This window comes from Microcebus murinus, chromosome 16, assembly GCF_040939455.1.
Source record: "Microcebus murinus isolate Inina chromosome 16, M.murinus_Inina_mat1.0, whole genome shotgun sequence".
Classification (NCBI taxonomy): Eukaryota; Metazoa; Chordata; class Mammalia; order Primates; family Cheirogaleidae; genus Microcebus; species Microcebus murinus.
Window position 1 is genome coordinate 57,694,813 of NC_134119.1, and position 19,954 is coordinate 57,714,766.

Here is a 19,954-nt window from a genome sequence, read left to right on the forward strand (position 1 = left end):
ACAAGAAAAATACTTGGGGTAAATATGACAGTTAACGTTCAATATTGAGAATGTATAAACCTCAGTCCCTAATGAGCAAATGGTCAAAGTATTAGAACAGTTTACTTGAGAGGAGCTAGAAATGCTATGTAGAATATTGAGCCTTCTTATTAAGCAAATTGAACTAGCAAGGACACTATTAAACTAAAACACCTATTAAAATTGTGAAAATGACAGAAGGATTTGCAAAGAAAGAAGCACACTGTCACATGGCTGGCTCTCGGGTAATTGTAGACGTTATTTCTGGAGAGTAGTTTGATCTGATAATGGTACTTTGGGCACTTTATTCTAAAGAAATTTTTTTAAAAAAGGAAACGATCCCATCTATGTGTTATAATTACAACTGTGCCATATATTATAATTCAAAAGTAGAACCGACTCAAATGTTCCCTTATGGGAAATTAATCAGGGAGACTGTGATAAGTTAATGCACGGGAATATCTCTTTCATCATCAGGAGCGACAGACTCAAGGTCTGTACACAAGTAGGACAAAGACTCTAGAAATCCTAAGTGAGGAAGGTGCTGGGCCCAGGGTGTTACCCAGGAGAGCTGGGTCTCACTGTCTGGGGGCATCTCCCAGGATGACTCAGAAACCTGCTCTTCCCACCCTCCAAGAAAAGACCTTCTCCAAATTCCTTAGCTCCACAAGACCCTGGAACAGAATCAGAAAGGAGGTGCATTGCTCTTAGAGAAAACTAAAGAAGTTTATCTGCAGAGGTTACAGATACCTTTGACCTCCAGAGCATTTTCTTTCTGTAGACATGGCACCTGCTTGGTGACCATCGTCAGGGAACAAGGATGTTAATTATAGGACACAGGTGTCTGATGGAATTTGGGGCTGGGCACAGCCATTGCCCGTGGACCAGCCAGGTTGAGTCCTTGGGCCAGGGTACCCTGAATGCCGCCTAGCTTGCTTCTGTGACCCTGCCCATCCTTTTGTGGCTGACCATCACACCTGGACAGATTGTTTCTTCAGATATGTTAATATGTTAGTGCAGATTGCTGTCCTGCTGGTACTCAGAGTGGTCTTGCATTTTAAGGTGACCTTTTGTCTTTCTGTGTTCATTTCACAGTTTAACTTTCTTTTTTTTTTTGAGACAGAGTCTCACTTTGTTGCCCAGGCTAGAGTGAGTGCCATGGCGTCAGCCTAGCTCACACCAACTTCAAACTCCTGGGCTCAAGTAATCCTTCTGCCTCAGCCTCCTGAGTAGCTGGGACTACAGGCATGCACCACCATGCCCGGCTAATTTTTTTTTCTATATATATTAGTTGGCCAATTAATTTCTTTCTATTTATAGTAGAGACGGGGTCTCGCTCTTCCTCAGGCTGGTTTCAAACTCCTGACCTTGAGCAATCCGCCCGCCTTGGCCTCCCAGAGTGCTAGGATTACAGGCGTGAGCCACCACGCATAGTTTAACTTTCAATGCATTTTCTCTTGGTTCTAAGTTCTTACAGGGAAAGCTCACTGTATCTGTTAAGTTCTGACAACAGGGGATATAGGAATTAAAAGGAAGTTTACGTGGAGTAATTATGAATATATAAGCAGTGAGATGGAAAGTAGCTAAGAGCTTGTAGTTATGTGGAGTTTTAAGTCCATACAGGTTATTTAATTACTTAGTTATAGACCAGAATGCTATCTAGTATTATAAATTTCCAAACTCTTTTCTTTCTAGGATGGACACCTTCTACCTTTGTGTCTTCACGACAGAACAGAGCAGACAAATCTGTTCTTGGTCCTGAAGATTTTATGGATGAAGAGGTGGGTGTGCGAGGCTTTTTTTTTTTTTTTTTTTTTGAGACAGAGTATCACTTTGTTGCGCAGGCTAGAGTGAGTGCCCGGGCGTCAGCCTAGCTCACAGCAACTTCCAACTCCTGGGCTTAAGGGATCCTCCTGCCTCAGCCTCCCGAGTAGCTGGGACTGCAGGCACGCACCACCACGCCTGGCTACTCCTTCTTTTCTGGGGAGCAAAGACACCGTTCACATTAGTCCTACGGTGAATTTTCTCTACCTCTGCCTGGGCAAACTGTTTGACAGCCTCGTTCCTAAAGCAGACCCTGATGAGGGAAATGGGATCAAAGTGACCGGCTTAGATAAGACATAAAGTCCTGTCCCCTAAGCCTGCCCCCTGGCCCCGACACTGGGGCACCACTCCTGAAGTGCGTGGTGGCACAGAGAAAGGCAGGTGTCTGGACTGCATCGGGGCTGTGCAGGGACAGAGGAGGGGCCAGCAGCCGGACGGGCCACCAGTCACAGCTGCTCCAGGCCATGCAGAAGCATCTGACCCAAGGCCTGGCATGCAGGCTCTCACAGAGATTGTGACTGTGAATCCCAGCTTTGTCCCCTTCACTCTGACTTTTGCAATACTGTCAGGAAGAACACGGCCCTTTCTTCTCCTCTTTCCAGCTTGCTAGTGCCTGTTGTGGCCCCGATGAGCGGCAACTGGCATTCTCTATCCTTGGCCACCGGTCTTACCTTATGTGGGGACAAGGTTCCAGAGTCGGTGTGTGGGGTCTGCTGTTCGGCTCATCCGGAGCTAATTTTGTAATTTTAACTTTTTTTTTTTTAAGAAATAAAGCCATGTGATATATCATGTTTAATCACTTCCCAAATAATGTAACTCTGTTTGAATTTTTTTTTTTTTAAGGATCTCAGTGAATTTGGGATTGCACCTAAAGCGATTGTTACGACCGATGATTTTGCTTCAAAAACCAAAGATAGGATACGAGAAAAGGCCAGGCAGTTGGCAGCTGCTACCGCCCCTATTCCTGGAGCCACCCTGCTTGACGACTTCGTAACGCCAGCAAAGTGAGGAAAATTTCATTCTGACTGTTCTGATCTTAGCGTCCGTGCTTTGCGCATGCATGGTCGTCTTACTCAGGGATAGCTTGACCGCACGTAAGAGAAGCCTACCTAGGCGAAAAGTCTAGGTGGAAAAGGGGGTCTTGCCAAAAAAGGGTCTAGCACCACCCCTGCGTGGAGTGCTCAGGAGCTCCAGCCGCCAGCCCTACTGCCGGGCTCACGGGCCTGGAGAGCTTCCCTTCCACACTCTCCTCCAAGGCCGTATGGATTCTCTCCTGTCTGCCTTTTTTTTTTCCTTTGGGACAGAGTCTCACTCTGTTGCCCGGGCTAGCGTGCCATGGCATCAGTCTAGCTCACAGCAACCTCCAACTCCTGGGCTCAAGCGATCCTCCTGCCTCAGCCTCCCGAGTAGCTGGGACTACAGGCATGTGCCACCATGCCCGGCTAATTTTTTCTATATATTTTAGTTGGCCAATTCATTTTCTTTCTAGTTTTAGTAGAGACGGGGTCTCGCTCTTGCTCAGGCTGGTTTTGAACTCCTGACCTTGAGCTGTCCGCCCACTTCGGCCTCTCAGAGTGCTGGGATTACAGGCGTGAGCCACCGCGCCCGGCCCTGTCTGCCTCATTCTACCCTCTCTCTCTTTCCGTGAACCTCCTTGTTCTGCTCCCGGGCATGTGACCTGGCGTGGCAGCCTCAGACCTTCATGGTGCTCTAGGCCTTGCCAAGGACTATCCAGACTGCCTGTGTGCCCATTCCAAAGGCCCAGGAGAGAGGACATCCCGTTGACTTCCCCAGGTCAGCTGTGGCTGGAGCGGCAGGTCACGCAGTTCTGACATGGGTGCGGGAAAGGGCCCCGAGGCGAGACAGATGTAGGAGCCGGGCAGGAGCTCAGAAGCTGCTTGTGTCATGCTGTTCTCGAATGCTATGTTTTAAAAAACTTCCTTTTCAATGCCTCCTTATCCTAGATTATCTGTCGGTTTCGAATTGCTAAGAAAAATGGGCTGGAAGGAAGGACAAGGAGTCGGTCCTCGAGTGAAGAGACGGCCACGCAGACAGAAACCTGGTGTGTATGTTGGTTGTCATTCGTTTTGCATTCACTTTTCAGGGTCTGCGAGTTCCAGCAAACCGAATTGCTGGGCCGAGTGGTAGGCACGTGTTTTAAGGCTTTTTGTGTGTAATGTGCGATAGCTTCAGAAGGGTGATACTAGTTTACGTTCCCACCGGCAGCATGTGGAAAGTTTGTTTCCTATCCTTGTCAAAGCCACGTCACAGTTAACGTTTTTGTTTTTTTTTTTTTGAGATAGAGTCTCACTCTTGCTCAGGCTAGAGTGCCGTGGCGTCAGCCTAGCTCACAGCAACCTACAACTCCTGGGCTCAAGCGATCCTTCTGCCTCAGCTTCCTGAGTAGCTAGGAATACAGGCATGTGTCACCATGCCTGGCTAATTTTTTCTATATATTTTTAGTTGGCCAATTAATTTATTTCTATTTATAGTAGAGACGGGGTCTTGCTCTTGCTCAGGCTGGTTTTGAACTCCTGACCTTGAGCAGTCCTCCCACTCGGCCTCCCAGTGTGCTAGGATATCAGGCGTGAGCCACCGCGCCCGGCCAGTTTAACGTGTTTATTTTCTACTTATTCCTTGCCCTTAGTCTCCCAGCCAGATTGTGAAGGAACTCTTTAAGGACAGCAGTCATTTCTTTCTGCCTCTCCTTGGTGTTGGGGCATTAGAGGCCACTCAGGAAGCATAGGCAGGGCAGGGACTGGCGGAAAACAATTCCTTAGTGATCCGCCTCTGACTCGAAAGTTGTAGAACCTTCTAGAAGCACAGCCACGTACCTCTACTAGAGCGTCGGTGAGTCGGGTTTTTTATTTTGAGTCGCTCATGACAAACGCTTTTGAAATCTTTTTTAATAGATCCTGGAGTCAAAATCTACGGCTGTGCGTTACCCCCTGGAGGTTCTGAGGGATCCGAGGTATTGTTTGGGATGTCCGACCTTCAGTTACTTTATGACTGTGAAATTTTAAGATCAGAAAAATATTTTTAGAAATCAGATCCCATTAGTGTACATGGAAATATTCGCACCCTAAAACACTATCCTGGTAACGTCAGATAATGTATTATGCCAGCACCGTGGACGTCCCAAGTCTGATTAGATTCATAAACCGGAGCTGTTAGCGTTAGCATCATCTGTGACACAGGGACGTGGTTTAGTCATTTGTTAACAGCACAAATGAAAACTTGATAATGGCTCTGTTTGGAATTAATCACCGGATCTAACATAGTATTTTATGGGTTCGCTTTGCGCCATGCAGTGACTCACCCTGATTCCACTCTGCCCCTTGGAAATAGGATGAAGATGATGACTACCTGCCCGACAATGTGACCTTTGCACCCAAAGATGTCACACCCGTGGATTTCACACCCAAAGACAACGTGCACGGACTGGCTTACAAGGGCCTGGACCCCCACCAGGCCCTGTTTGGAACTTCGGGAGAACGGTTCGATCTTTTCAGTGGGGCGTCTGAGGGAGCCGGCAGTCTTCTTGGAGATGTTGGACTGAGTAAAGGAAGAAAATTGGGAATTTCAGGCCAGGTAAACGGGTTTCTGTGTCTTAAAGGTGGAGCCATTGACAAATGCCTACGCTTTGCTGACTAGATTCGCCCCATGGCAGGTGCTCGGGAAGGTTGTGTTTTCCTTAGGATTGATTCTGGAGACGTCTGAAACACACCTTCCTGAGTTTAATGTCAGCTCCCGAGAGCCCGTGCCCGACGTTCTTGGTGGAGGTTGTGTGTTCTCAGGGAAGAGGGTGGCTTTCTCGCTCCAGTGGAGCTGAGTCGAAAACAACCGTCACCGCTGTGATTTCGTAATGGTCAAATTGCAGTCTGCCTCTCCGAGTTTAGGTCCAACTTATAGGTCCTCTTGGACTATTTCCTAGTGTTGTGAGCCTTAAGTCAGGAACCCTGGGGTAATTTTTATTCAGGAGACTTCCTTTTCTTTTCTTTTCTTTCTTTTTTTTTTTTTTTTTTTTGAGACAGAGTCTCACTCTGTTGCCCGGGCTAGAGTGAGTGCTGTGGGTCACACTAGCTCACACTAACCTCAAACTCCTGGGCTCAAGCGATCCTCCTGCCTCAGCCTCCCGAGTAGCTGGGACTATAAGCATGTGCCACCATGCCTGGCTAATTTTTTCTACATATATTAGCTGGCCAGTTAATTTCTTTCTATTTATAGTAGAGACAGGGTCTCGCTCTTTCTTTTTTTTTTTTTTTTTTTTTTTATATATTTTTTTTTGAGACAGAGTCTCGCTTTGTTGCCTAGGCTAGAGTGAGTGCCCTGGCGTTAGCCTAGCTCATAGCAACCTCAAACGCCTGGGCTCAAGCAATTCTCCTGCCTCAGCCTCCCGAGTAGCTAGGACTATAAGCATGTGCCACCATGCCCGGCTAATTTTTTCTACATATATTAGCTGGCCAGTTAATTTCTTTCTATTTATAGTAGAGACAGGGTCTCGCTCTTTTTTTTTTTTTTTTTTTTTTTATATATTTTTTTTTGAGACAGAGTCTCGCTTTGTTGCCTAGGCTAGAGTGAGTGCCCTGGCGTTAGCCTAGCTCACAGCAACCTCAAACGCCTGGGCTCAAGCAATCCTCCTGCCTCAGCCTCCCGAGTAGCTGGGACTACAGGCATGCGCCACCATGCCCGGCTAATTTTTTCTATATATATTAGTTGGCCAATTAATTTCTTTCTATTTATAGTAGAGACAGGGTCTCGCTCTTGCTCAGGCTGGTTTCGAACTCCTGACCTCGAGCAATCCGCCCGCCTCGGCCTCCCAGAGAGCTAGGATTACAGGCGTGAGCCACCGCGCCCGGCCAGGGTCTCACTCTTGTTCAGGCTGGTTTTGAACTCCTGACCTTGAGTAATCCTCCCGCCTCGGCCTCCCAGAGTGCTAGGATTACAGGCGTGAGCCCCCATGCCTGGCCGAGACTTCCTTTTCTACTTTTGAGAAGATAGAGAGCTTTTACTGACTGCCCATTCTCTCAAATCGATTCAGAGAATCTTTCTTAAAATGCATTCAGAAAATGGTTACTTTGTCCTTTCAGTATTACCTTTTTTTTTCATTTATGTTTTATTTTTTTTTTTTTCCCTATCCTTTTAACAAAAGTGATACTTCTTGGAGGCTGTTTCCCAGGAAGGTTAGTTCTTACAGCAGTCATTAGAGCAGCGGTGGTCTGTAAACCCCAGTCACCAGCACTGACCCCAGGGCACATTGATGAGTAGATGAACATTTCTGCCTTTCTGCTTTCGGAGGCCCCGTTTCTGCCTCTGCTCTGCTACTGGAGTGCGCTCTGAACTCCTCTTCCTGCGCTAAGACCTGGCGCCGTGGCTGCCGCAAGGGCTGGAGGACAGCCCCAGCGCTGAGAAGTGGCATCTACTTCCGGCCGTTGTTTTCCAAGAGACTTGAGTCTGTGTTAATCTGGGGCTCCCTTTCGTATCTCTCTTGGTGACCTTGAAGTGCTCCTGTAGTCCCTTCAGCCGCATCCTTAACGTAGCTTTAGCCTTTGGTGCACACATACCTAAAATGTGCTCAAATTGAAATCTTGGTTTTTGAAGGCTTTTGGTGTAGGTGCCCTGGAAGAGGAAGATGATGATATCTATGCCACAGAAACTCTATCCAAGTACGACACTGTTCTGAAGGACGAGGAGCCCGGAGATGGACTCTATGGGTGGACGGCACCCAGGCAATATAAAAGTCAGAAAGGTAATTCCATAGACCCTCGGATCGATTCTTGGTCCTATGATACTCGACAGTAGGACCAGTTTCAGGATACCAGGGAGGAGGGATCGCCATATTGGTACTGGAGTGTCAGCCTCTGTGGACTAGGGGGTTGCTGGTCAAAGATGCAGGGTGAGAAACAAAGTAGAGAGAAGAGAGGCCCAGTGTGGTTGGTAAGACAGAAGCAGGGTGTAGACCAGGCCAAGGCCAAAGCCAGCTGTCAAGGCAGGGCCGGGGTGGGGAGGTTGCTGTACAAAAATATTTTCTTCTTTTTATATTGTTATTCTATAAACTTCTTTCCATTAATATTTTTAAACTTATTTTTTACCTTTTAAGCTTTTTTGTTAAAAACTGAGACACAAACATACTTATTAGCCTAGACCTACACAGGGTCAGGATAATCAATATCACTGCCTTCCACCTCCCCATCTTGTCCCACTGGAAGGTCCTCAGGGGCAGCGATACACATAACACTGTCATATATATCGTCCATGATAGCAGTGCCTTCTAGAATACCTCCTGAAGGACCTGTCTGAGGCCGATTTACAGTTAACTGTTTTTACAAGTTGGAGCACACTCTAAGATAATGATAAAAAGTATAGTGTAGTAGATACATAAAGCAGTAACAGAGTCATTTTTATTATCATTATCACGTTTATGCCCTGCACGTAATTGCATGTGCCAGACCTTTATATGACTGGCAGTGCAGTAGGTTTGGCTGCACCAGCGTCACGGCAAACACGTGAGTAAGGCTGAGAGCTATGACGTCATGACAGCTACGACATCACCAGGTGATAGGAATGTTTCAGCTCCATTAAAACCTTACGGGACCACCGCGTTGTATATGTGTTGGCTAAAATGTCGTTATGCGGCACGTGACTGTAAAAACAACAACCTAGATAAACATCTGAGATAAAACAATCTATTGAGATGTTTTTAGCTGTGTTGGGATGAAGTTTGAGCTAACTTTTTAGATTGTCAAATGCATCTGAAAAAATATACCTGTTGAAGTAATGTAAGTATCACAGAAGAATATATGAGTGTGAGCATCACTCCCCTCAATAACGTCTGTTTTATGTTTCTAGAAGGAGAAAAGCAGTGCACACAGTTTTTATTTATTTATTTTTTTGTTTTTTGTTTTTTTGAGAGAGAATCTCACTGTGTTGCCCAGGCTAGAGTACCGTGCTGTCAGCCTAGGTCACAGCAACCTTACACTCCTGGGCTCAAGCGATCCTCCTGCCTCAGCCTCCCGAGTAGCTGGGACTACAGGCATGCGCCACCACGCCCGGCTAATTTTTTCTGTATATTTTTAGTTGGCCAATTCATTTCTTTCTCTTTTTAGTAGAGACGGGGTCTCGCTCTTGCTCAGGCTGGTTTCGAACTCCTGACCTTGAGCAATCTGCCCACCTCGGCCTCCCAGCGTGCTAGGATTACAGGCGTGAGCCACCGCGCCCGGCCTGCACACGGTTTTTAGGCGTAGCTTGTGTCACGGTTGTGAACACAAACTCTGAATTCAGACAGTCCGCCTGGGGTCCCTAGTCCTGGCCTCCCCGTTTATCGGCTGTCACCCTGGGCGAGCTGCTTAGCTGTTCTGTGCCCGGGAGTCCCTGTCTGGAAAAGAGGATGACAGGGACATGCCAGCTCATGGAGACTGCACTGTACATACAGGGCTTAGCGTGGGCTTGGCGCACAGCAGGCATGTCTTGGTCTTGGAGCCCTGTGTCGTCACTGCCACAAAATGAAGCCAGGGTTCTGTAGAAGATGCTGGAAGGTGTGCGCCAGTGTTAGCGGGTGTTACCTCTGTGTGGCACCTAGGCTGCTTGTGCTTTCTTCTACCTGTGGTTTCTGAGTTTTCTACCGAGACTGTGAGGTATTTTTATAATTTAAAAGAAGGCATATAATATTAATATATCAATCATTATGCTATATTATAATTAATATATAATTATAGGTAACATATCATTTGTGTAACTACTACTACTAATACTAATACATTTGTATAACTACTGATACTTCATTAATATTTTCAATAATATATAAATTGATATATAATAATTGTTAAACATACATTAAAAACTGGTAGAAGGAAATTGATAATACATTAGAAACTGGTAGAAGGAAATTGATAATATATATTAATATATTAATACCAGTTATTATGTTAATTATCAATAATATATTAATAACATTAACATGCAATTCTATAATAATTCATAACCTATAATAACATATATATTTAAATCTGCCTCTGAGCTGTGTCTTTCGCTTTTCCCTTATCTAGCACCTCTCCCACGGCTGATTGAGTCCCACCTGGCTCCCGTCAAGCCCTGGGCAGCCGCCTCCCCCTGAGCCCCGCCTCCCCTTATCCCTCTCTGCTGTGGTCCTTGTCCCCCAGCTGCCTCTTCTGTCCCACCCCGGAGCCATGACATCTATAGTTCTGACTGTGCTTTTTCATTCTGTGAATCTGTATTTTACCCAGTCCCAGGTTGATTTTGGAACTGTTCCCCCTTTATTCCATGATTAACAGTCTATAATGAATATTCTCATGCGTCTGATTTATGTCCACTTATTTAGAATTCTTCAGAATAAATCCATGAAAATGAAATTTTTGGGTTGTAAAAGAATTCAGAATTCCAAGAATGCAAAATTTAATCCCAAATTACCCTACAGAATTTCAGGAAGTTGTAGAAGCTGGTGGAAAAGTTCAGTGTGAGTTAAAATATGAAGAATGACTTCGTGGGGAGGGTAGTGGCCTAGGTGCGATGAAAACCTTAGCTCGCCTGCACTGTGGGCTGCTCCTGCCTCAGGACGAACCACCTAGCTTATGTGAGCTCATGGCTTCGTGCAGAAGGGGCTTTTTGGTGCCAAAAGGCAGTTCCTGTGTACAGATGTCTGGCGGGACTGCCGTATACAGGGAGGCCTTGAGAACCAAACCAAAGGGCCTCTGTGTCGCCAGGGCTTCTCCCCGGCCGGTGGACAATCCCAAGCTCCAAGTCAGAGGGCGTTGGTCATCCAGTTCCTTAAGTTTCTGATCTTTATCTCTTGTCAGAATTTCATTTGAGGAAAAGACAAAGTACCTTTCAGTTTGTGCTCAGATTAGATTAGGGGCTGGCCGGGCTGTGTGGCCTCCCGCGCCGTGTTTGGGCCGTTGCTAAGGAACGTGCTCGGTCATCCCTGCGGCCCTTCACCCGGTTCCTCTCCAGTTATGCCTGTGTTCCTACCCCGGCTTGTCCTCTGGTGGTGCTTCCTGCGATCTTTACTCCGTAGAGGATGTCCCTGGGTGCCCCCCCAGCTGAGGGCCTTAGCACTTTCTCAGGGAATGGCGTTGAGAGACTTGTCTTGGGGAGCCATGGCCGCCTGTCCTGGGCAGCCTGGTCCCCCGGGGGTGGCGTGGGCTGGGCGCCAGCCACTGAGTCAACAGAGGTGTGAGGCTCCGCGGGCCGTTCCTTCTTCCTCTTTGCGTGATGTCACGTGTGACGTGCACTGTTTATGTCCTTGGAGATAACGAGCTGATGTCTTTTGTCTCATTCTAATTATCTCTACTTCTGGAATTAATCTATTACATCATTTTTGTAGAATCAGAGAAGGATCTTCGATATGTTGGCAAAATTTTGGATGGATTTTCCTTGGCGTCTAAACCTTTATCTTCTAAGAAAGTAAGAAAACTTTTTTTTTTACTGGTTTAGTTCTTTAAATATTTGCTGCTATGTAATCTGAGTTATTATATTAACAGTTGAAAAGATAAGTAAATTCTGTTTTCAAAAAGTCAACAGCTTTGCTCCTTTTTTTTTTTTTTTTTGAGACAGAGTCTCGCTTTGTTGCCCAGGCTAGAGTGAGTGCCATGGCGTCAGCCTAGCTCACAACAACCTCAAACTCCTGGGCTCAAGCGATCCTCCTGCCTCAGCCTCCCGAGTAGCTGGGACTATAGGCATGCGCCACCATGCCCGGCTAATTTTTTCTATATATATTAGTTGGCCAATTAATTTCTTTCTATTTATAGTAGAGACGGGGTCTTGCTCTTGCTCAGGTTGGTTTCAAACTCCTGAGCTCAAACGATCCGCCCGCCTCGGCCTCCCAGAGAGCTAGGAGCTTTGCTTCTTGATGCATGGGAAAGAAAAGCAACAGCTTAGTTACTGGTGATTGTCTGAGATAAACGTGTTCTGTACTAGAAATGTCAGTGGCCACAGTGTGTTCAAAACAGCTCATTGCTGATGTTTTAAATCCAAACTTCGAGTAATGGTTATTTCCATTAAATGAGACATACGTAAGAAACTGGTTGAAGAATGAAATTGATATAACCCTAGGGGCAGGGTAACTCCACGAAGAGTAGGAAAGGTTCAAAAGGTGTACTAGCCCGCAGCCCTGACTGCAGGTGTTCCCGAAGCTGGTGGCACGGTCCCTGCAGAGGGACAGAAGCCGCCTGCAGGTGGGCAAAGTCCCGAGGAAAGCTCCACGTACCTTCCCAGACAGTCGTGTTTTTGGGAGAGTTTTGCGAATTTCTGCTCTTAGGCCTCTTCGTCAAAGTGACCTGCTCACGGGCACGTGCTCGGGAGGGGCTGGGGTTGCCGGCAGGCTTGGGAGGGGCGCCTGGCCATTTGCCTCCTCAGCAATCCTGTTTTCGATCATCCTATCCTTTAATCAGATTTTTGTTTTTCATTCAGCAGACATTTGCCAAGTACCTCTGAAGCATGACCCGGGGTTCTCCAGAGCAGGGGAGGCCAGGGGTTCCTGGGGAGCTGCTGGGGGAGGAGGGCTTTGGGCGGGAGCGATGCAGAGGAGGGCTGTCACCCGGCCTCTCACAGACGGGCAGGTGCTCTGGGTCTGGAGGCCCCAGGGAACCATGGGGAGAGAAACGCTTCTGATCTAATGGAGGAGATAAAGAGTAGTCGAGACACCCCCCTCCTTTCTGCCTTGGTCCTCTGGGTTTTTGTGAGGACGTGACACAAGAGTATTTTCTGGCTGATACAGAAGTCTGTTTCAAGAAGATGAGCGGGCTAAGATGATAAGACATGGGTTTTTTGACAATACCACTTTTTTTTTTAGACAAGATCTCACTCTGTCACCCCAAATTAGAGTGCGTTGGCCTGATCGTAGCTCATTGCAACCTCAAACTCCTGATCCTCCTGCTTCAGCCTCCCAAGTCGCTAGGGCTACAGCCACCACACCCAGCTAATTTTTCTATTTTTAGTAGAGATGGGGTCTCGCTCTTGCTCAGGCTGGTCTCGAACTCCTGACCCCAAGCTATCCTCCTGCCTCAGCTTCCCAGAGTGTTAGGATTACAGGCGTGAGCCACCGTGCCTGGCCAATAATACCCCTCTTTTATGGACTTTCTTCATGCTAGGTGCTCAACCCAGGCTGCACCTTAAAACCACCTGGGGAGCTTGGGATACTCCAATTATATGAGACTTTCTGGGGTGGGATGCAGGCATCAGTATTGTTAAAACTGCTCAGGTGAGTCCGGTGTGCACCTGGACTAAGAGCCACAGGCAGAGAGGGGTCAGCGCTCTCCTGCTACCGAGTTCAGAGTTGACTCCGCCCCAGCTTCCAGGTTGTTTAAAAATCAAGAAAACAGCTACATAGCAGTGTCCTAAAACATGTGTTTGTTAGACAAGAGCAAGGGAGACCATTTAGTACAGCTACTTAAAATTATCTAATACTTTCTTTCAACTTACCTGTTTAGCTATCATTGATGCCTGTCAGTATTAAAAATGCCCAGATTTCCCAAATATATTTCAATTTCAGTTCCATTAGCTTCTAAATTGAAAATACCTTGGATCAAAAAATAAGACCTGAAGCTTCAATTTGGAACTGAAATGTAACCGGAAAAAAAAAAAATCCTGAATTTAAAAGTAACCAGTTATTTTTGTTTTTCTATGCTTTGAATCACAGTTTTCTAGATTTTCTCCCTTATAGCACGCCAGTTCTGCACGTAGGCCATTACCTTGTGTGATCTTGCATATTGGCATCTCTTTGTGGACGCGGGCAGGGGGTCAAAGGGCTGAGCACTGGCCCGGGAAGGGGCTGGGTTAACGGTGCTCAGCAGTAATGGGTTTTTTGTGGTTAACTCAAACGTGGTCTTTAAACCTGTGTTTTCTGCATTTTTTTTTTTTGTTTTGTTTTAAGATCTACCCACCCCCTCAGCTGCCACGAGACTATCGACCGGTGCATTATTTCAGACCCGTGGTCGCTGCGAGCTCTGAGAACGCCCACCTGCTCCAGGTATTGTCCGAGTCAGCAGGAAAGGCAGCACACGACCCGGGGACACATAGTAGGCACCAGCTGAATGCCTCCAAACGGGCAGAACTGCTAGGAGAGACGCCTATGAAAGGTATGTGCCATGGAGAAGATGGGGATGGTTACATTTAAAATAATCTGAGTCATCAAAATCAAGATGGAAAGTGGTCGTTTTCCCGCCTCACCCTTGGGCCACTCACGTGCCCTGTCCGTGTCCAAATGGTAACCTCCGTTCTTGCCAACTGTAAAGTAGGAGCCTGATTATTTTATGACTGTCTGTTTCACAGAGATATATGAATATAAAGGAAATACTAAACATGAAAAACACTCATCTCCAATTATGCAAGTTTGTGATATTGAGAATGTGTGGCGGAGAAATGTCCGTATGGTTGTTTTGTGACACTTTTCATCTCTTATTACTGTTTTTATTTTAGGCTCAGCTACTTCAGTGTTAGAATTTCTGTCTCAAAAAGACAAAGAGAGAATCAAAGAAGTGAAGCAGGCAACCGACCTCAAAGCAGCTCAGCTCAAGGCCCGGAGCCTGGCCCAGAGCGCCCTGAGCAGCGGACCCCAGCCTTCCCCTCCAGATGCCGGACGCAGCTCTTGGCACCTGCCACCGGGTGCGGGGGCAGCCACCACAAGAGCCAGCAACTTCAGACCTTTCGCAAAAGATCCGGAAAAGCAGAAACGATATGAAGAGTTCTTAGTGCATATGAAGCAGGGTCAGAAAGGTGGGTGCCAGGCCTGGACCTCCCGCATCTCAGCCAGGGAAGGGTGGCATTCTAGTCCTGGGTCTAAAGTTAAGATTTCCTGTTCTCGCCAGTGTTTTTGCCTCCTCTGGCTGCAAACAGGGCACAGGTTTCAGGCCCTGGCTCTTGACCTCAGAAAGCAAGAACACTAACTAGCTCTTGTTTCGCTGTATCTCAGGCCCAAAGATAGCTATTTGAGTAGAGAACGTGCCTATGCCTTGGCGTAGCAAATGCTGAATTACAGACTGTGTACTGTTTGCAAACGCTTCACTTCTTTTTTTTTTTTTTTTTTTTTTTTTGAGACAGAGTCTCACTTTGCTGCCCAGGCTAGAGTGAGTGCCGTGGCGTCAGCCTCGCTCACAGCAACCTCAAACTCCTGGGCTCAAGCGATCCTCCTGCCTCAGCCTCCCGAGTAGCTGGGACTACAGGCATGCGCCACCATGCCCGGCTAATTTTTTTTGGATATATATTAGTTGGCCAATTAATTTCTTTCTGTTTATAGTAGAGACGGGGTCTCGCTCTTGCTCAGGTTGGTCTTGAACTCCTGAACTCAAACGATCCGCCCGCCTCGGCCTCCCAGAGAGCTAGGATTACAGGCGTGAGCCACCGCGCCCGGCCAAACACTTCACTTCTTTAAGTGTTGCATTTCACACCAGTGTCATCTCCCACTTTGTCTTAAGATCCTAACCCTCCAGTCCTAAATCATAATTTAAAATTTGACCTAGAAAGGTCGTTGGCTGTTGAATCATTACATAGGGTGAAAAATCACTGTGTCATCTACAAAATAAAGATGGTAAGGATGAGGAAAGAGATTGCTGTTACATGTAGGAGTCCTTGTGAGAGGTGGTCAGCAAATTGTGTTGTTTTTCAAAAACAGATCTTTAGGGGAATATAAATTCCCTTTAATGTGCCTTTATTCTCCACCAAGAACCCACGTCACTAATGTTTATTTGTTAAATTAAAAGAAAAAGGTTGGGAAAAGACTTTTTTTCTGCCGAAACATAGAGGTGAAGTTGGGATGAACTCATCACTGTCTGGGGGGGGTGACAAGTTCTTTGCATCTGAAGATTTCACCAAGCATTAGCCTCCCAAATGTTGTTTTTTTTTTTTTGAGACAGAGTCTCACTTTGTTGCCCAGGCTAGAGTGAGTGCCATGGCGTCACCCTAGCTCACAGCAACCTCAAACTCCTGGGCTCAAGCGATCCTTCTGCCTCAGCCTCCCGAGTAGCTGGGACTACAGGCATGCGCTACCATACCCGGCTAATTTTTTCTATATATGTTAGTTGGCCAATTAATTTCTTTCTATTTATAGTAGAGACGGGGTCTCGCTCTTGCTCGGGCTGGTTTGGAACTCCTGACCTCGAGCAATCCGCCCGCCTCGGCCTCCCAGAGTGCTAGGATGACAGGCGTGAGCCACCGCGCCCGGCCCCTAATCGTTTTTTCTCTTTTGTATTTGGTAGGCAGAATTGAGTAAGAGAGAGAGAGCGGGGTTACCTGCCAAGTACCTCCCCCCGTGAAAGAGGGAGGCAGTGGTGCCCAGTAGGCATTCTCCTTTAAGCCCCAGGTTTTTCCTAGAAGTGAGACGGTTTCTGGTTGTCCGCTCCGCAGATGCCCTGGACCGCTGCCTGGACCCCAGCATGACCGAGTGGGAGCGCGGCCGCGAGCGCGACGAGTTCGCTCGGGCGGCCCTGCTGTACGCGCCCTCCCGCTCGACCTTGTCCTCCCGCTTCACGCATGCCAAGGAGGAAGACGACTCAGACCAGGTTGAAGTCCCCCGAGACCAAGAGGTCTGTTGCTATTACTTCCCTCCCTGGTGATCTTTCAAATGAAAACACTGTGTAGCCGAACACTTTGAACCCCTCAGTGAATGAAAAGACCCGCATACACGTGGCATGGTAGGCTAAGGGGCCGTTCGATGCCTTAGTTTCCAATGCAGTTGAGCAAGAATGTTTCAGTGCGAGCTCTTTCCGTACTTCTGGGAAATTGCTTGGAAATTTCTGTATGGAAGAGCGGTCGGGGCAACTGACTGACCACTTGGTGAGACAGATTGTCGTCTTTTCCCAGAACGATGTCGGGGACAAACAGTCGGCCGTGAAGATGAAGATGTTTGGGAAGCTCACCCGAGACACGTTTGAGTGGCACCCTGACAAGCTTCTGTGTAAGAGGTTTAATGTCCCTGACCCTTATCCAGAGTAAGTTGGATGAACCTGCCTGTGCCCATCAGCACGAAACGTGCTCCCCACGTTAGCGCCAACTTCTCCTCTGATGCTCGCAGAAACTCCCTTCTTCTTTCTTTTATTTTTTTAATTTTGGCATATTATGAGGGTACAGATTTTAAGGTTTCAATAAATGCCCATTTCCCCCCCCCCCAAGTCTGAGTCTCCATCATGACCATCCCCCAGATGGTGCACATCTCACTCATTATGTATGTATATACCCGCCCCCGCCCCCCCTAAGAAACTCCCTTCTTCTAAATGAGCTTACTTGTATATCATCGGAGGTGCAAATTTGCAGATTTGCTTTAATGAATTACTGCTATAATTTGTTACAAAAAAGGCAAACACCCCGATAGCAAACTTCGTTCTGTCTTGAAGATACGAAACTCAGATATGTCGCATTACAGAAGCGGAATGCCTCTGCTGTTCGCTACCTTTTTAATGCTGCTCATATGGTTTCTATTTAAAATGTTGCTGATATTTTCTAATTCTCTTTATGAAAGTTCTATATCTTGACCTCTGATTATAAACACTTCATGAAAGCATATACAGTTGAAACAGAGACTTTGTCATAAAATTTAGGTATATTTTTATCGGTAGAACTTTTCCTCAGTGGCAACCCATTTTCAAAGTTAAATTCCTGCCCTTACCATAATAAGGGAAAACTCATTATACCTATAGGCAACCATTCTGAATTCTTTTTTTTTTGTTTGTTTGAGATAGAGTCTCACTCTGTTGCCATGGCTAGAGTGCCATGGCGTCAGACTAGCTCACAGCAACCTTAAATTCCTGGGCTCAATCAATCCTTCTGCCTCAGCCTCCCAGGTAGCTAGGACTACAGACATGTGCCACCATGCCTGGCTAATTTTTTCTATATATTTTTAGTTGTCCAAGTAATATCTTTCTATTTATAGTAGAGATGGGGGTCTCACTCTTGCTCAGGCTGGTTTTGAACTCCTGACCTTGAGTGATCCTCCCGCCTCGGCCTCCCAGAGTGCTAGGATTGCAGGCATGAGCCACCGCCCCTGGCCCCATTCTGAATTCTTAAACTGCCTTGAGAAGCAAAGGCATCTTTTTATTTTTTTGAGACAGAGTCTCGCTTTGTTGCCCAGGCTAGAGTGAGTGCCGTGGTGTCAGCCTAGCTCACAGCAACCTCAAACTCCTGGGCTCAAGCGATCCTCTTGCTTCAGCCTCCCCAGTAGCTGGGACTACAGGCATGCACCACCATGCCCGGCTAATTTTTTCTATATATTTTTAGTTGGCCAATTAATTTCTTTCTATTTATAGTAGAGACGGGGTCTCGCTCTTGCTCAGTCAGGCTCGTTTTGAACTCCTGACCTCGAGCAATCCGCCCGCCTCTGCCTCCCAGAGTGCTAGGATTATAGGCGTGAGCCACCGCGCATGGCCACAAAAGCATCTTAAGGGAGCTTTTGGCCACATAGAATAGCCGGTGGGAAATAAGAGATGGAAGGTGCATTTTATCCTAGCAGTTGTTATTAAAATGACATTCTTCTTCCCAACTCTCAGTTCAACTCTAGTTGGCTTACCAAGAGTGAAGCGTGACAAATACTCAGTCTTCAACTTTCTGACGCTGCCAGAGACGGCCGCCTTGCCCACAACTCAAACACAGAGTGAAAAAGTGCCACAGCTCCAAGGGCCTGACAGTGAGTAGGGGCTTCCTGGGTCTCTGGCTGACTGGGGCATCACCTTTGGCCCGCTGGGAGGACAGAGGTAAAGGCCGTCTGGTCCTAAAGGTGCGCACGGCGCTCACTCTCCCTCTATAAGAGAATCGCTCCTGTTAATAAATGAGCTCATGTCGGTCCAGATGTTTTCTCTCTTTTTTTTTTTTTTTTGAGACAGAGTCTCCCTTTGTTGCCCAGGCTAGAGTGAGTGCCGTGGCATCAGCCTAGCTCACAGCAACCTCAGACTCCTGGGCTCAAGCGATCCTCCTGCCTCAGCCTCCCGAGTAGCTGGGACTACAGGCATGCACCACCATGCCCAACTAATTTTTTGTATATATATTTTTTAGTTGGTCAATTAATTTTTTCATATTTTTAGTAGAGGGATCTTGCTCTTGCTCAGGCTGGTTTCGAACTCCTGACCTTGAGGGATCCACCTGCCTCGGCCTCCCAGACTGCTAAGATTACAGGCGTGAGCCACCGCGCAGGGCCTAGATGTTTACTCTCTGGGGTTGACACTGCGCCTGCCACAGCCCCTGCCTTGCACGGCACCCAGCCCGTGCTAGACACATTGATGTTCTGAGAGAAAGAAAAGCAGGAGTGAAGAACTTGCCTTCTGTGTTTGCTAAAATTCTGATGTTATGCCCGTGTCCTGCCTTTCAGAATCAAGGAAACCATCCAGGTGGGATACGTCTAAACAAGAAAAGAAAGAAGACTCCATTAGTGAATTTTTAAGTTTGGCTCGATCAAAAGTTGGCCCACCTAAACAAGAGTCCAGTCCCTTAGTAAGCAAAGAGAAGGAGTGTATGCCGGAGTCACTCTCGGATAAGGTATTCGGGGCTTCGGGGTTCTCTTTGCCAGGCGGGCTGTGGCCTTTGCCTTTCTCTAAGGCGATGTTTTCTTCTCGTCGCTTGGTAGCCGGGGTGGGTCACTGGGAAGGGCCAGGAACACTCTAGACTTCCTGGGCCATACCGTCCCTATTGCAACTGTTCATTCCTGCTGTTGAGTGAAAAAAAAACAGGCAAATGTGTGAACCGCTGAGCATGAAACTCTATTCTTGGTGACAAGCAGCAGGTGGGATTTGGCCCATGGGCTGCAGTTTGCTAACACCTGCTCTGCAGTCTAACAATTCAATCACAGCTGTAATCATCTCAGGAGAGGCTGTATAACTCTCTCCCTAGAGTGGCTATCACTTAGCCTTAACCGTAGAAGCGAAACTCAATGTATTTGTATCGGACAATATAATTTTCCAAATAGTAAGTATTCTCTTGCAAAGAAACGAGAGAAAATATCCATTGGAGTTTTCAAAATGACTGCTTTAGTGACTAAAAGTTAAACTTAATAAAAAGTTGGCTTTTATTTCTATTAACAGCTTCATTTAAAAATGGTTGTTATATTTAAAAAATTTGAGTTTATTTTGTTTGGGGTTTGCTGAGTTGCTCAAATCCCTAAGTTTGAAAATAGGACAGA

The 19,954-nt window shown here is 46.8% G+C and overlaps 1 protein-coding gene across 2 annotated transcripts in view; it reads left to right on the plus strand.

The window, feature by feature from the left end:
- GPATCH1 (G-patch domain containing 1) overlaps positions 1-19,954 on the plus strand; it is a 36,353-nt gene that overhangs the window by 7,870 nt on the left and 8,529 nt on the right. For both annotated transcript variants that reach the window (XM_075992976.1, XM_075992977.1), the window contains exons 3-15: positions 1,714-1,799; positions 2,686-2,846; positions 3,807-3,904; positions 4,755-4,813; positions 5,191-5,433; positions 7,444-7,591; positions 11,183-11,262; positions 13,730-13,934; positions 14,275-14,571; positions 16,198-16,376; positions 16,654-16,781; positions 18,333-18,469; positions 19,148-19,314. In XM_075992976.1, the coding sequence (XP_075849091.1) occupies positions 1,714-1,799; positions 2,686-2,846; positions 3,807-3,904; positions 4,755-4,813; positions 5,191-5,433; positions 7,444-7,591; positions 11,183-11,262; positions 13,730-13,934; positions 14,275-14,571; positions 16,198-16,376; positions 16,654-16,781; positions 18,333-18,469; positions 19,148-19,314 (1,988 nt within the window). The remainder of the gene's footprint in view (positions 1-1,713; positions 1,800-2,685; positions 2,847-3,806; positions 3,905-4,754; positions 4,814-5,190; positions 5,434-7,443; positions 7,592-11,182; positions 11,263-13,729; positions 13,935-14,274; positions 14,572-16,197; positions 16,377-16,653; positions 16,782-18,332; positions 18,470-19,147; positions 19,315-19,954) is intronic.